Source organism: Pongo abelii, chromosome 1 (genome assembly GCF_028885655.2).
Source record: "Pongo abelii isolate AG06213 chromosome 1, NHGRI_mPonAbe1-v2.0_pri, whole genome shotgun sequence".
Taxonomy (NCBI): Eukaryota; Metazoa; Chordata; class Mammalia; order Primates; family Hominidae; genus Pongo; species Pongo abelii.
The window spans coordinates 45399981-45416507 of record NC_071985.2 but is presented as its reverse complement, the minus strand read 5'-3'; the positions used below and the strand labels follow the sequence as shown (position 1 = coordinate 45416507).

The 16527-nt window shown below is 50.8% G+C and overlaps 1 protein-coding gene across 2 annotated transcripts in view; it reads left to right on the top strand.

Moving 5' to 3' along the window:
- Positions 1–16527, top strand: part of SOX13 (SRY-box transcription factor 13) — a 58437-nt gene that overhangs the window by 36607 nt on the left and 5303 nt on the right. The window contains exons 2-13 of one of the 2 annotated variants that reach the window (XM_009239030.4): positions 3591–3813; positions 4995–5106; positions 5193–5279; positions 7162–7334; positions 7779–7847; positions 8245–8356; positions 12536–12621; positions 12873–13035; positions 13487–13596; positions 13745–13841; positions 14298–14441; positions 15299–15515. In XM_009239030.4, the coding sequence (XP_009237305.1) occupies positions 3592–3813; positions 4995–5106; positions 5193–5279; positions 7162–7334; positions 7779–7847; positions 8245–8356; positions 12536–12621; positions 12873–13035; positions 13487–13596; positions 13745–13841; positions 14298–14441; positions 15299–15515 (1592 nt within the window). In that variant the 5' untranslated portion in view covers position 3591. Of the gene's footprint in view, positions 1–3590; positions 3814–4994; positions 5107–5192; positions 5280–7161; positions 7335–7778; positions 7848–8241; positions 8357–12535; positions 12622–12872; positions 13036–13486; positions 13597–13744; positions 13842–14297; positions 14442–15298; positions 15516–16527 lie in introns of both variants that reach the window. The other variant, XM_009239022.4, reaches the window with a different exon arrangement.

Genomic DNA, 16527 nt, shown 5'->3' with positions numbered 1-16527 from the left:
GTCAGGGAGGCCCCTCTCTGCAGTGCCCTGTCTTGGGACCCAGCCTCTGGGGAACCCTACACTTTGAAAGTGGGTGAGCAGGAGAGTCTGGTCTGATCAGCAAGGTGGAATCAAATAAAATACACATGCACTCATGCACTGCTTGCCTACCAACATCTCCGTCAACTACCGAACACATATAGGATGGTGGTCCTGCAAGATTCTACTACTGTATTTTTGCTGTAGCTTTTCTATATTTGGATGTTTGGATACACAAATACTTAACCATTGCATTACAATTGCCTACAGTATTCAGTACAATAACACACTGTACAGGTTTGTAGCCTAGGAGCAATAGGCTATATACCATACAGCCTGGTGTGTAGTAGGCTGTACCATCTAGGTTTGTGTAAATATACTCTGTGAGGTTTGAATAACAAAGAAATTGCCTGGTGATGCATTTCTCAGAACATGTTTATGCTATTAATTGATGTAGGACTGTATATAGTCATCCCGCTGTATCTGAGACAGTTGGTTCCAGGACCTCCAAAGATATCAAAATGTGCTGATGTTCAAGTCCCTGATACAGAATGGCGTAGTATTTGCATATAACCTATGCACATCCTCCCGTATACCTTGTTTTTTATTTATTGTTATTATTATTATCATTATCATTATTTTTTTGAGACGGAGTTTTGCTCTTGTTGCCCAGGCTGGAGTGCAATGGCACCATCTCGGCTCACCACAACATGCACCTCCCGGGTTCAAGAGATTCTCCTGCCTCAGCCTCCTAAGTAGCTGGGACTACAGGCGTGCACCACCACGCCCGGCTAATTTTGTATTTTTAGTAGAGATAGGGTTTCTCCATGTTGGTCAGGCTGGTCTCGAACTCCCAACTTCAGGTGCTCCACCCACCTTGGCCTCCCAAAGTGCTGGAATTACAGGCGTGAGCCACTGCGTCTGGCCAGTTGTTATCATTTTTGAGATAGGGCCTTGCTCTGTCACCTTGACTGGAGTGCAGTGGCTTAATCTTGGCAGCTTCAAACTGCTGGCCTCAAGTGAATCCTCCAGCCTCAGCCTCTCAAAGTGTTGAGATTACAGGCATGAGCCCCTGTGCCTCTAGATTACTTATAATACCTAATATAATGTAAATCATATGTAAATAGTTTTTGTACTATATTGTCTAGGGAATAATGACAAGTCTACATGTTCAGTACAGATGAAATTTCTTTTTAAAATATTTTTGATCTGAGGTTGGTTGAATCCATGGATGTGGAACCTACAAATACAGAGGGCTGATTGTATATATTTTATTCAATTATAATGCTTATTTAAAATACTCTGCGTGTACTCTATTATATACAATGCATGTTTCATAATACATAACAAACATTTTACAGAGTTGATGCGATCTATCCAAATGCATCCATACAGAGCTGATGCAGTATTTAAATACCATACTGCACCTGGGATGTTTAAGGAATTTTTTACTGTAGGGATATTTTTACTATATCTGATTTTAGCCTTACATACTTCCCCTAAACATCTAATCCCCATGCAAAAAAAAAAAAATCAAAAAATTTATTTAACAGTGCTTTTCTAACTAGTGCATATCAAAATCACCTGGAGGTCTTGTTAAACCTGATCCCTGGCCTAACTCCCAGAGATTCTGATTTGTGGGCGGGACTTATGACTTTGCCTCTCAAACAAGCCCCCAAGGCATGCTGAAGCTGCTGGTCCTTATACTGCATTCCAACTAGTAGTGGTTTAACAAACGCCAGATCATGTGATGGTATTTGGAAATGTAATAAACAAGAAAACAACAAAACACCAGATCGGTGCTTACTGGTGCCACAAACTGTTCTAAGTACCATATAAATATCAACTCCTAGTCCTCACGGCTGTCCTATAGGATAGGGACTCTTACCATGCTCATTTTACAGGTGAGGAAACTTGAAGTACAGAGCAGCTAAGCAACTTGCCCTAGGTCACTGGGCTAGTCAGTAGCTGAGGCAGGACCCATGCATAGCTGGAACCTGCTGTGTTCCCACTAGAATCCAGAGCGCATCTCTGTGACTTTGGAGGATAGGCATCTGCTGCTCCACCCAAGCCTGGCATGACCCCTGGAAACCACTCTCTGAGATGCTGTGATTGCTCAGCTCTTCAGATGTCCCAGGCAGTGATGTGACAGGAAAGGAACAGCAGGTGCAGAGTCTCAAGAGGGTCTGCCAGGTATACCAGCTGCTTAAACTAGGAACTGCAAACTCAAATGCCTATGGTGGCCAGACTCTAAATGAGAGATTCTAGCTAGATATCGGAAAATATTTTTCGTAAAGCCAGTCATCTCAGTCTGTTATTCCCCCCACCACTGCCCCTTTTTTTTTTTTTTTTTTTTTTTTTTTAAGGAGATGGGAGTCTCACTAGGTTGTCCAGACTGGCCTCAAACACCTGACCTCAAGTGATGTGCCTTCCTCAGCCTCTTGAGTAACTGGGATTACAGGCATGAACCACCATACCTGGCTATTTCCCCCCATTTGATAGATGCATGAAGTAAGAAATCATTTACTTTTACCTTATCTCCACTGTAAGAAGAAGACTATATGTCTTATATATAGAATATATGTCTTACATAGTTAATACTTGGTTTCGTTTTTGAGGAGTAGTAGGAGTGTAGAGGCTAAGGTAGGCTGGCCTGTCCATAAGAAATAACCATTACTCAATTCCAGCCAATTTTTGCCACAACAACAATTGAGCTAGAAGTTCAAATCTAGATTTTTATGTGTTATCTCTTGACTTTTAAGTGTTGGTAACTAATCAGAAAAATGCATTTGTAGGCTGGGCGTGTTGGCTTACGCCTGTAATTCCAGCACTTTGGGAGGCTGAGGCGGGCAGATCACCTGAGGTCAGAAGTTGGAGACCAGCTTGGCCAACATGTCAAAACCCCATATCTACTAAAAATACAAATATTAGTTGAGGGTGGTGGCATATGCCTGTAATTCCAGCTACTCGGGAGGCTGAGGCAGGAGAATCACTTGAACCTGGGAGGCAGAGGTTGCAGTGGGCCGAGATCATGCCCCTACACTCCAGCCTGGGTGACAGAGTGAGACTCTGTCTCAAAAAAAAAAATGCATTTGTATACATACAAACATGCACAGACAGATGCATGCGCGCGCACACACACACACACGCTCTCTCTCTCTCTCTCTCTCACTCGCTCTCTCTGTCACTCTTGCTCTCGCTCTCGCTCTCCAACTCTGTTGGGCTCAGAAATAGCCAGTCAGTATCTGGCCTCGTTAGTTGGGCCGTCAGTCCACTAGTCCTCTAGTCCCAAGCATTACACAGGCAGCTCCTGCGCAAGGGTGGGCCCACTCTTCTCTAGAACTTTTTGTTTAAAAAGCAAAAAACAAAACAAAAAAGCATGAGGGATACAAGAGCCTTTGCTGATTTTTCTGTGGGTTCACAAGTAAGCTTGCCCTTTCTGTGAGTGTGCCCATGTGACAGGCACCAGGAGATGCTTGGGTGGGGTCAGGGGAGCAAACGGTAGGGTCACTGCCTCTGGGTAGAAGTTTACGACTGGGGACTCACCTCAGCTCACTCTGTCCCTCCCCCAGGATGTCCATGAGGAGCCCCATCTCTGCCCAGCTGGCCCTGGATGGCGTTGGCACCATGGTGAACTGCACCATCAAGTCAGAGGAGAAGAAAGAGCCTTGCCACGAGGCCCCCCAGGGCTCAGCCACTGCCGCTGAACCTCAGCCTGGAGACCCAGCCCGGGCCTCCCAGGATAGTGCTGACCCCCCCCAAGCTCCAGCCCAGGGGAATTTCAGGGGCTCCTGGGTCAGTGTCCCCGCCCTGCCTCCATCCTCACACCCATGCACTGTACCTGGGCTCTCTGCTCGGCTGGGCAGGCCCACTCCCCTAGGTGGCAGCAGATACAGGCAGAAATGGTGATCCTAGGGGTAAGACGCCATGTAGGGAAGCAGGGAGGCACTGCCAAGTTCAGTCTGAGGCTGGAAGCGAGGTCACCTTTCAGAGCAGGACTTGGACTCACACCTGTACTCACTCGCTTGATAGTGACTGTTCACCTATGTGTGACCCAGTCCTTGCTTCTGAGGACTAGATGGGGAGATGGGACACAAATGCTAAAGTTTGGCTTAAAAGTAATCTACCAGATTTTTCAGATGATTTGGGAAAATCAACCTGATTACCCAAGCAAGAATTAGGTCACTGTTAAAGATGATATGGTTCTTCACCCTTAAAACAAGAGAATTGAGCTACATGATTCATAAGGATTCTTGCAGCTCCTAAAAATTCTGATTTCACATAGGAGATGTAAAAAGGTAATATATAATTAAAATCCAAATAAGTGAAAATGAGGAGAGTTATGGGCTCTAAGAAAGAATCCAGCCTGGAGGAGGGAGGTGGGGGGTGGGGGCACTGGTGATCAAGGAAGGCTTCCTGGAGAAGTAGAGCCTCAAGCTAGGCCTTAAAGGATGGGGAGGACTTTGATGAGAAGAGGAGTGAGGCAGGCAGTGGGGAGTGAGTAACTTTTGCCAGCCCCTACCTGCTCCCCTATGCAGCCCAGCTGGTGTAGTGGGTGTGTTCAAGGGAGTGATAACTAATAGCTGACTTTTGGCCCCTGATTGTAATGGCAAACCTCATTCACATGCATTAACTCCCTTGATCCCAGCAACAATCCTGTGACAGAGGAGGTATTAATATTTCCATTTTCAAAAGAGGGAAGTCAGGTTTAGAGCATTTCAGGGACTTGTGTGGGATCAAGCATCGTGTGAGTCACTGAGCCTGGACTGAAACCGAGGTCTTTTGTTTTGAAATCTTCTGTTCTTTTCCTAAACAAAGCTTGGGCAGGTGGAGGCCAAAGGGGCCTACTGAGTGGAGAAGTAGGACTTGGATAGGGCTGGGATCCCTCAGGGTACACATCTTTGGGGTGCTCAGCCCTCCCTGCAGCCTGTCCCCTTCTCTTGGGGGTTATGGTGACAATTCAGTATGTCTTGCAGGACTGTAGCTCTCCAGAGGGTAATGGGTCCCCAGAACCCAAGAGACCAGGAGCGTCGGAGGCTGCCTCGGGAAGCCAGGAGAAGCTGGACTTCAACCGAAATTTGAAAGAAGGTAGGATGTCTGCCCTAGTTAGAAGCAGAGGCCTGAGGCAGGGAGGTGTTAAGACGGTTATTCGTCACCCCTTTGCTGTCTTCCAGTGGTGCCAGCCATCGAGAAGCTGTTGTCCAGTGACTGGAAGGAGAGGTTTCTAGGAAGGAACTCTATGGAAGCCAAAGATGTCAAAGGTGAAGGCCTGTTGGGGGTGGGGGAGATGTTTGAACCCCATCTCTCTTCTCCTGGTCTGGCCATGCAGCCTGGCTCTGTAGGGCAGTTCTTGGTACATACCTATCCTGTGCCATCTGGCTCCTGCCTGGCCTTAGGGGTCATCACCATCCCTCGCCTGGAGGCCCCAAGCATTAGGTCTCACTCATCCCATGCAGGAGAGGCCTAGTAGGAATCAAATCCCATGACTCTGAATCTGGGCTCTCACCAGGCACCCTTGTGACTTCAGGCATGTCATTGCCACTTCCTGGGTCTAACCGCAAAATGAGCAGAAAGTTCCCTTTCACTCTAATTAATTCTAGGTCAGTTGGACCTCACTAAGTGAATGAGAAGTAGTTATTAAAGTGATTTTTTTTTTTTTTTTTTGGAGATACAGTCTCTCTATGTCGCCCAGGCTGGAGTGCAGTGGCACAATCTTGGCTCACTGCAGCCTCAACCTCCTGGGTGATCCTCCCATCTCAGCCTTCTGAGTAGCTGGGAACACAGGCACCTGCCACCAAGCCAGGCTAATTTTTATATTTTTTTTGTAGAGATGACGTCTTACTATGTTGCCCAGGCTGGTCTCGAACCCCTGGGCCCAAACAGTCCTCCCACCTTGGCATCTCAAATTGCTGGGATTGCAGGCATGAGCCACCCACTGCACCCAGCCAGAATGATCATTTTTGCATTGTCATTGATCACACCCACAGAGGGAACTTTAAAACCGTACAGATGCCCAGGCTCCACCCCCACCTATTGAATGGGAACCCCGGGGTATGGTAGGGGCTTGGGCCTCCATACTTCTCAAAGGATCCATGAGTGATTCCGATGTTTTTTTTTGTTTTTTGTTTTTTGTTTTTTTAAAAAAAAAGGTCTATGGCCAGGCACTGAGGAATAAACTGCTGCATCAGACAGGAGCTAAACTGGAGGTCAGGGGAGCACTAACATTTATTGGTTGAGGACCATGTGCCAGATCCTGGACTAAGAGCTTTGCATATATTAGCACTTCTTTTTTTTTTTTTTTTTTTTTTTTTTTTTTTTTTTTTTGAGAGACAGCTTGCTCTGTTGCCCAGGCTGGAGTGTAGTGGTGCGATTTCGGCTCACTGCAAACTTCACCTCCTAGGTTCAAGCGATTCCCCTGCCTCAGTCTCCTGAGTAGTTGGGATTACAGGCATGCGCCACCACGCCCGGCTAATTTTTGCATTTTGTAGAGATGGGGTTTTACTATGTTGTTCAGTCTGGTCTCGAACTCCTGACCTCAAGTGATCCACCTGCCTCGGCCTCCCAAAGTGCTGGGATTACAGGTGTGAGCCACCATACCTGGCCTCTGTTAGCTCATTTATCCCTCACAGTAACCCTCTGAAGTGATTATTATTATGCCCACTTACCAAGATTTTGAAAACCCTAAAGTGCAGAGAAATTGGTAACTTGCCTAACAGCTCACAGGCAGGATGGGTTGAAATGGGAATTTGACCCCAGACCTGTCTTGCTTCAAAGCCTGAGTGTGTCCCACTGGATCCCTCCTATGGGATGGTTGTCCACCCTGACCCTGTGTGGCGCTAAGCACTCGAGGACGTTCAAGAGGCCCGGGGCTCTGGGGCTGAGATGTCCCACTGTCAGCGTTTTCAGGGGGCCTGGAATTCGTGGCTAATGGGGAGAACTTCTAGGCTAGTAGTTGCCAGGTAGCAACATGAAGAGCCCCCTTCAAGGCAAGCATCTTGTGTCATCATCTTTGTGGCTCAGCCCCTAATGGTCCTGGGACATAGCAATTGCTCAATAAGTTTCTGATGGATGGGTGGATAGATGGATGGATGTATAGATGAACAAGTAAAAAGTCTCAATGGGGGCTGTTTCACTGTGGAGCAGGGACCCAAGAGAGCCTAGCAGAGAAGGAGCTCCAGCTTCTGGTCATGATTCACCAGCTGTCCACCCTGAGGGACCAGCTCCTGACAGCCCACTCGGAGCAGAAGAACATGGCTGCCATGCTTTTTGAGAAGCAGCAGCAGCAGATGGAGCTTGCCCGGCAGCAGCAGGAGCAGGTAGGTCCTGTTCGGTGGGTGTGGCTTTCTTTCCAGGAAAAGGAGTGTGTCAGGACCTAGAGAAGGCTGCCTTAGGGGCAGGCCTCACCAGTGCAAGCTGGGGCCTGGGGGCAGGCGGGGCAGGGTCTGTGGCCAGGGGCTGTAGGATTCCTACCTGGACTGATTCATGAGCCCTTGTACAGGGTTAGGGGTGGGAGGGTATGAAAGGGACTCTGCAGGAAGAGCAGCTTGCAGCTTCCTGCCCAGCCTCCTGGTCCTGGAGGGAGGGATGAGCTTCCTGCAAAAGGAGAACCAATTCTGAGGGCTGACTGCTTTGCTCCCTACTGCCACCTCACTCTGCGGTTTGCCCCACTGTAGAAAGCAGGGCGTGGTTAGGGCTCGGCAGACTCTGGACACCAGGGCTAATGTCCGTGACCCCCTCTGCCTACTCTTTCCCTCTCCCAGATTGCAAAGCAGCAGCAGCAGCTGATTCAGCAGCAGCATAAGATCAACCTCCTTCAGCAGCAGATCCAGGTAACTGGAAGGGAGACCCGGAGAGGCACAGGAGGCAGTTGAGGGAGTTGACACCGGCCTGGAGGGTGCTGGGGACAGGGGATGTGCACCAAGTTAAAGTGCCAGAGCAGAATCACTCAGGCCTGACCCGAAGAGGGTTATTTCTGTTCTAGCCCCCAACCTGTCTTCCTTCCCTGATTAAAGGGAGAAGCTCGGCATGTCTTCCTCCCCAGCTGAGACCTGAGGGCAGGTAGACAGGGGCCCACAGAGGTGGCCTAGGGTCAGAGGGATCCTTTGGAAAACTGTCCCTGCTTTATCCCCTGTGCCTCTTGTCCATGGGTCCATTCTCAGTAGGCTGACCATAGCTGGGTAGCTCTGGTCCCTGGGGACTCACACAGGGTTTCTTTGCCTTCAGCAGGTTAACATGCCTTATGTCATGATCCCAGCCTTCCCCCCAAGCCACCAACCTCTGCCTGTCACCCCCGACTCCCAGCTGGCCTTACCCATTCAGCCCATTCCCTGCAAACCAGGTGAGTGTGAGAAGGGAGGTTCCACCACTGCGGCCAGCCTGTCCTGAGGTCAGGGAAAGCGCCCTGGAGCCACTCTCATCCATTAATTTGCTATGTGGACTTACTGGGCCTCAGTTTTGGATCTGTCTGGTAGAAGAATAATCCTCTTTTTCTGAATCTTGCTGAATTTCACTGAACTTCACTGGGAGATGAAAAACCATAAAGCTCTTTCCAGATGTAAAATGATGTAACAATCCAGGTCTAGTCTCTCCAATTCTAGTACATTTACTGTGCCAGAGTATTAATATCTGGAATATTGCCAGGTGTGGTGGCTCACGCCTGTAATCCCAGCACTTTGGGAGGCCGAGGCGGGTGGATCACTTGAGGTCAGGAATTCGAGGCCAGCCTGGCCAACATGGTGAAACCCCATCTTTACTAAAAATACAAAAATTAGCTGGGTGTGGTGGTGCATGCCTGTAGTCCCAGCTACTCAGAAGACTGAGGCAGGAGAATCGCTTGAACCTGGGAGGCGGACGTTGCAGTGAGCTGAGATCGTGCCACTGCACTCCAGCCTAGGTGACAGAGCGAGACTCCATTAAAAAAAAAAAAAAAATCTGGAATATTAACTGGAGTTTATAAATCTCCCAAATTCTTTTTTGTTTGTTTGTGTTTTGAGACAGAGTCTCACTTGTTCTGTCACCTGGGCTCTGGAGTGCAGTGGTGTAATCTCAGCTCACTGCTGCAGCCTCCACCTCCCATGTTCAAGCGATTCTCCTGCCTCAGCCTCCTGAGTAGCTGGAATTACAGGTGCACACCACCATACCTGGCTAATTTTTGTATTTTTAGTAGAGACGAAGTTTCACCATGTTGCCCAGGCTGGTCTCCTGACTGCAAGTGATCCTCCCGCCTCAGCCTCCCAAAGTGCTGGGATTACAGGCGTGAGCCAACATCTCCCAAATTCTAACAGCCACGATTCCTACCTTCACACTCTTGTCCCTGCCTACACCATGTCACTCTGTCCTTCTACCCCATCTCTGAAATTCAGCATACTGGCCATGTGTCAGACAAGGGTGTGGGACCTGACGGTACAGGGCGGTTGGGGACAGAGCATGGAGTCTGGGATTTATTTTGTAGGCTGTGGGGTGCATGTGAACATTTGAGTAGTGAGTGTGTCATTCTGGCTTTGAGGGGTAGGGAGTGGAGGGGAGACTGGCCAGAAGAAGGACCTGCTAGGTGATTCTTGCAACAGGGGATGATACCTGAACTAGGGCAGTGACAGAGAGTTATGGGGACAGGGCAGAGATGCTGCCCATAATTACCCCAGGAGTGTGGACAGCTTTGAAGGCAACCCGTGCTAGTTCATCCTCCCTGTTCCACAGGTGAGAAAGAGAGAGAAGAGGAAATTCCCTGAGGCCTATAGGCTGTGGGCTTGGGTAGACTGCTCAGCCCCACTGGCTCTCTGCTCCTGCCTGGTTTGTGCCGGGCACTGTAGGGTGGTGTGAAGGGGAAACACAAAGGACTGAGAAAGCCAGGCCCCATCTTCATCCATTCAGGGGCTGTAGAAAGACACCATGGACCGGGTGGCTCATAAACAACAGATGTTTATTTCTCACATACAGTTCTGGGGGCTGTGAATTCCAAGATCATAAAGCCAGCATATTTGGTGTCTGGTGAGGGCTGAATTTCTGGTTCACAGATGGCGTCTTCTCTGTCCTCAGGTGGTGAAAGGGGTAAACGGGCTCCCTCAGGCCTCTAATCTCATTCCTGAGGGCTCCACCCTCATGAGCCAGGCACCTCCCAAAGGTCCCACCTCCTAATTCTATCACATTGGGAATCAGATTTCAACATAGGAATTGTGGGGGGGGGCACAAACATTCAGACCGTAGCATTCTGCCCCAGACTCTCCCCAGTTCATTTTCTTATGCAAAATATATTCATTCCATCCCAATAGGCTCCCAAATCTTAACTTGTTCCAGCATCAGTTCAAAAGTTTCAAGTCCAGAGCCTCATCTAATCTCACCTAGACCAGGCACAGTGGCTCATGTCTGTAATCCCAGCACTTTGGGAGGCTAAGGCAGGAGGATTGCTTGAGGCCAGGAGTTCAAGACCAGCCTGGGCAACAAAGTGAGACCCTGTCTCTACAAAAAAAAAAAAAAAGCCTGGCATGGTGGCCTGTGCCTGTGGTCCCAGCTACTTGGGAGGCTGAGGCAGGAGGAGTGTGTGAGCCCAGGAGGACAAGGCTTTAGTGAGCTGTGTTTGTACCACTGCACACCCTCCTGGGAGACAGAGCGAGACATACAGAGACAGAGTGAGGCCCTGTCACAAAACAGACAAAAATAATAATAAATCTCACCTAAATCAGTTATAGGTAAGACTCAAGGTATAATTCATTCTGAAGCAAATTCCCCTTCAGAACTGAGGAATGAATTTCTGAGGTCTGTAAGCTGTCCAGTTTATGGCACTTTGTTTCAACAGTCTGAGTAGACTAAGACAGGCCCAATGTGGAAGTTTCCAGTTAGCTGGGGGAATGGGGAGTGGAGAAGGTTGAAGGTGGAGGACAGGGCAATTCCAAACCATTGCAACTCCCCATGAATGTAGAGGAGAGCTGTGGAGGCAAGGGGACAGTGATCTGGTCGGGGATAGGGCCCCCAACTGCTTTCTGGGCAGGTGAGGCAGTAAATAAGCTGTGGGAGCCCGGGACTGGCATGGCTGCCTCCTGCTTTGTTTGCTCCAGAAACTAAGCAAGCAAGGTCCCTTGCAAAAGCTGACTGCAAACAGTGGTCCTCCCCCGCTCACAAGCCTTACACGGTGCTCTGTACTCACAGCATGGGCTCTGTACTCCTGACCTCGGCCTTCACAGGCCTCGGAGCCAACCCGGCCCCCATGGCCTGCCTCATTCCCCACAGCTCACCCTCACACACCCCACCACTCCATCTCCACCTGCCCAAATCCTGCCCAACCTGCAGGCACTAGTGCACACCTCGGCTCCCACAGGGAGCCTGCTCTAGTTACCCCAGCTGGAGCAGAGTTTGCTGGTGCTCTGCCTGTGTGGCCCTCATCACCACCTGCCATGCACTTCGTGATTTCTACATGCGGCCTATCTCTCCACCTGGATGCTGGGCCTGGGAGTGAGGTAGGGTAGGCAGGAGTGCCATGTCGAGAAGGAAAGGCTGTGGAGTCTAGAGGCCCTGGGTTCTCTAGACTGCCTGCTGCCATTTCATAGCTCCATGGACAACCCATTTTTCTTCTTATTATTTTTATTTTTTTAGTTTTGAAAATTGTAAATTCTCTTTTTTTTTTTGAAACAGTCTCGCTCTGTCCCCCAGGCTGGAGTGCAGTGGTGCAATCTCGGCTCACTGCAACCTCCGCTTCCTGGGTTCAAGCGATTCTCCTGCCTCAGCCTCCTGAATATCTGGGATTACAGGCACGTGCCACCACGCCCGGCTAATTTTTGTATTTTTAGTAGAGATGGGGTTTCACCATGTTGGTCATGCTGGTCAGGCTGGTCTCGAACTCCTGACCTTGTGATCCACCCACCTTGGCCTCCCAAAGTGCTGGGATTACAGGCGTGAGCCACCACGCCTGGCTTAAATTCTTAATAATAGAGATGGGGGTCTTGCTATGTTGGCCAGATTGGTCTTGAACTCTTGGCCTCAAGCAATCTTTCTGCTTCAGCCTCCCAAAGTGCTAGGCATGAGCCACCACACCCAGCCCCATTTGACTTCTAAGGTTTTCATTTCTTTTTCTGTAAAATGGGATGATGATGTATTCAGCTCCTGTTATATATCACATACCATGTATTATTGTCAGGTGATACATATGAGACGTTCTACACAACAGGCAGCTGCTGTTGTGCCCTGTGCCCAGTAGGTACGAAATAAAAGTAGCTGTTGGATGAACAGGTGTTGTACCCTCTCTCATTGTGCCATTGGATGGGACTCTAGAATCTGGGAAACTCTATTTAGAGTGGGTTGGGAAGGGCGGGAACCAGTGAAGATGCCAGTCAGTGTACAGGGGCAGTGTGGAGTGAGGGGATAGGAGCCTCCAAGCAGTGCTTTGGGGCTGGGGAGGGCAGTGGTTGGAACCAAGCTGGTCCAACGCTGAGCCATTGCCCATCTTGTGGTGCTGGGACCTCATCAAGCAGGGTGTCTGCTGTTCTGTGCTCATCCAGGACTTTTCTCCTTGCCGCCTTTTCCATAGTGGAGTATCCGCTGCAGCTGCTGCACAGCCCCCCTGCCCCAGTGGTGAAGAGGCCTGGGGCCATGGCCACCCACCACCCCCTGCAGGTACCGCCCTCTACCCACTGGCCTGGGGCTCCCTCTCGAGCTTATGACGGCCGGCTGCCGTGTTAGGGAACTGCGGGGTGTGGACTGGTGAGCCCTGGCATCCTGTGTTCTTGTTCACCCGCTCCTTCTGCGTCTGCTTTTCTGTCTGTCTCCTTGTGTGTTCTGGGTATGCTCACCTCACTTCCTCTCTGTCCTGCTGTGGGAGTCTCCTTTGGTGTCTGTCATCCTCTGACCTGCTGGGTCTCCCTCAGGAGCCCTCCCAGCCCCTGAACCTCACAGCCAAGCCCAAGGCCCCCGAGCTGCCCAACACCTCCAGCTCCCCAAGCCTGAAGATGAGCAACTGTGCGCCCCGCCCCCCCAGCCATGGAGGCCCCACGCGGGACCTGCAGTCCAGCCCCCCGAGCCTGCCTCTGGGTAAGCCTCCTGCTGCCTGCACTTGTCCCTCAGCCTTCTTAGGGGGGAGCCGGTGGCATGATGCGACCTTGAGCAGGTCCCTTCTTCTCCCTGGGTTCCAGATTTTATCAAACAAGGGGTTAGACTTGCTCTTAGCAGAAGATCCCCTTCTTCCTCCTCATCATATCTGTCTGGGCATTCCAAGCATCAGGGATTCAGGCCAGAGTCACATAGTTCCAGGGGGTACTATGGTCATTTCTAGTCTATTGACATGCACAATAACTAGCCAGTGTAAGTGGCATATCCTTGAGGACATGCAATGCAGCCACCCTGTGGAAGAACAGGAGGGAACACTAACTCAGGTGCCTCATGGGAGTGGCATGGTGGGAAGCTGATGGAGTTTGGGCTCACGCTGGGCTGATGCCCTCAGCTTCCCTCGCTTCTCTTCCCTCTCTTCTGCCCTCTCCCACAGGCTTCCTTGGTGAAGGGGACGCTGTCACCAAAGCCATCCAGGACGCTCGGCAGCTGCTGCACAGCCACAGTGGGGCCTTGGAAGCCTCCCCCAACACCCCCTTCCGTAAGGTACGGTCCCCCACTCCCCTGAACCTGGGGGCAGCAACAGATGGTGGCCAGGGGTGGAAGACACAGTCTGAGGCCACCAAGAGAGGAGCAGGGGGAGGAGTGGGGTGATGCAGAGGAGGCTGATGTCAGGTTGCCCCTGTCAACCTAGGACCTCATCAGCCTGGACTCATCCCCAGCCAAGGAGCGGCTGGAGGACGGCTGTGTGCACCCACTGGAGGAAGCCATGCTGAGCTGCGACATGGATGGTGAGGGCTCAGGTGTGGGGCTGATGGGCAGGAGGGCCCAACTCTGTATTCCGCCAGGGCCAGGGCAGGCTGTGTCTGCCTCTGATCTCTTCCCTCCCTTGGTCTGTTGGGTCCTTTCCAGGTGTGTGTGCCTCTGCTGTCCCATTATGTGTCTGTTGGCTCTGTCTCTGAGTCTGCTTTCCTAAGTTTTGTGACTGCTGAGTTTCTGCTCTCTCTTGAGGCCATACCACTGTGATTTTCGTGTGTGTCTGTCTCTGGTTCCCTGGCTGGGCCTCTGCTGATAATTTCCTGTTTCTTCTGCCCCATCTGCTCCTGCTTTGCTCCTCCTCGGCTGGCTGCTGTGGGAGCCTCCTCAGTGCCTCCTGCTGGTCAAGTAGGGGACGTCTCTCTGCTGGCCCTGGGGCACTCTCCTGACCCCAGACAGGCTGCCTGGCTGACTTCACTCCTGTCTCCCAGGCTCCCGCCACTTCCCCGAGTCCCGAAACAGTAGCCACATCAAGAGGCCCATGAACGCCTTCATGGTGTGGGCCAAGGATGAGCGGAGGAAGATCCTGCAAGCCTTCCCAGACATGCATAACTCCAGCATCAGCAAGATCCTCGGTAAGGGCCAGTGGCTGGGGCCATGGTTCAGTATGACCCGGTTGCAGGAGCCAGCTGGGTCTATTCAGGGCTTGCTTGGTGATATTCCATACTGCTTTGGACTCCAGTGGAATCTGACGATAGGGGTGCAGGAGTTGCTGGGAATGTGAGGGCAGCTGGGTCCTGGGGTCTTATACCACTGAAGTGTTTGGTAGCACATGTCCTCAAGAACTCAAGGAGTGTGTGTGTGGTGTGTGTGTGTGTGTGTGTGTGTTTACATTCTTTAGTACTCCTGATCTAAACCTAACCTGTTCCACTGTTTGTCTAGACCCTTGCTCTGGCAGAAAACAGGAGAGACTAGTGTTCCTGGGCTGTCACTAGAAAGATTTTTTTAAATTACATGTCCTGATTGGTGGCCACAGAGGGATGTTGGGCAGGGCAGATGGGGCTCGAGGGGGCAGTTGTTTTCAAAACTGAGGCTCCTCCAGTGTCAGCGCAGGACTCTTGTCAACTGAGACATCAGGTATTTTGTCCTGAGCAGGGAGCCTGTCTGGGTTGTTGAAGGTCTGAGGTGGCTGCTCTCTTTTGTTTACGCAAATCAGGCAGGCCAGAGGCTCGAGGAAGTTGCTGGATTGTTAGGAACATGGGTGGGTACTGAGTCTTAAGCCGGCAGTTGGATATCCCTATATAGGCCAACTTCATTCATTTGCCCAATATCCAAGGGAGCACCCGTATCGGGCCAGGCCCTTACTAAGTGCTTGCACATATATTATCCTGTGGACCCACCTGGGGATCAAGGTCTTCTCAGGTCCTGCATGGGGCTAGGGGTGGTCAGCAGAGCACAGCACTGACTGCCTGCCCCTGGGGGGTTGGGTCAGGATCTCGCTGGAAGTCCATGACCAACCAGGAGAAGCAGCCCTACTATGAGGAACAGGCGCGGCTGAGCCGGCAGCACCTGGAGAAGTATCCTGATTACAAGTACAAGCCGCGGCCCAAGCGCACCTGCATCGTGGAGGGCAAGCGGCTGCGCGTGGGCGAGTACAAGGCCCTGATGAGGACCCGGCGTCAGGATGCCCGCCAGAGCTACGTGATCCCGTGAGCAGGCCCCCCTGCAGGCAGCCAAGAGACTGTGTGTGCATGTGTAGCTCTCATGAGTGGCTGGGTGTCAGTGGGTGGCCTGCCCACTCTCATGAGTGGCTGGGTGTCAGTGGGTGACCCCAGGGGTGCTGTGTGTATGCGTATGTGTGTGTGTTATCTGTGTGTAGCTGAGCCTGCACGTGCGACTCGACTGTGTATGGCTATGTATGTGACTGCAGTGAACACTCAGTGGCTGAGGATGTAGGAATGTGACTGGAGGACTGGCCACATGGACCTGGAGAAAGTACCTGTAGATCCCACTGCCAATGAACTCAATAGAAATTCAGAGGTGCTAGAAATCAAAGTATTTATCACACAGAAAGGTTCCTGACTTGACTAAAGCAAGCACCCTAGTCTGTTCCTTTAAACAGGACATCTCCCAGGGCATTTAAAATATACAATTTCTGCCTGGTATGGTGACACACACCTGTAATGCCAACACTTTGGGAGGCTGAGGCAGGAGGATCCCTTGAGCTCAGGAGTTTGAGACCAGCCTGGGCAACATAGTGAAACCTCACCTTTAAATAAAATTAGCCAGGTGTGGTGGTACACACCTGTAGTCCCAGCTACTCAGGAGGCTGAGGCAGGAGGATCACTTGAGCCTGGGAGGCTGACGCTGCAGTCAGCTGTGATTGCACCACTGTTCTCCAGCATGGGTGACAGAGCATGACCCTGTCTCTAAATATAAGTAAACAAAACATAAAATATACAAGTTCTAAAAACTGGATTCACACATGATCCTTCAAGAATATTATCTGTTGAACACATCTATGGCCCTCGGTCTGCAGGTCATCTGCAGGGTTGTAGGTGCCAGTGAATTTGGCCATCAGAAAGCAGACTGGGGGCAGGGTATATAAGTCACAGCCAAGAGTGTGTGGAGTGGGAGTGCACGCTCTGAGGAGGCCTGGAGGGGAGATGGGTTTGGGGTTGAATCAAGTGTGCATCCATCACCGTGCCCCTTCTCTGCCCC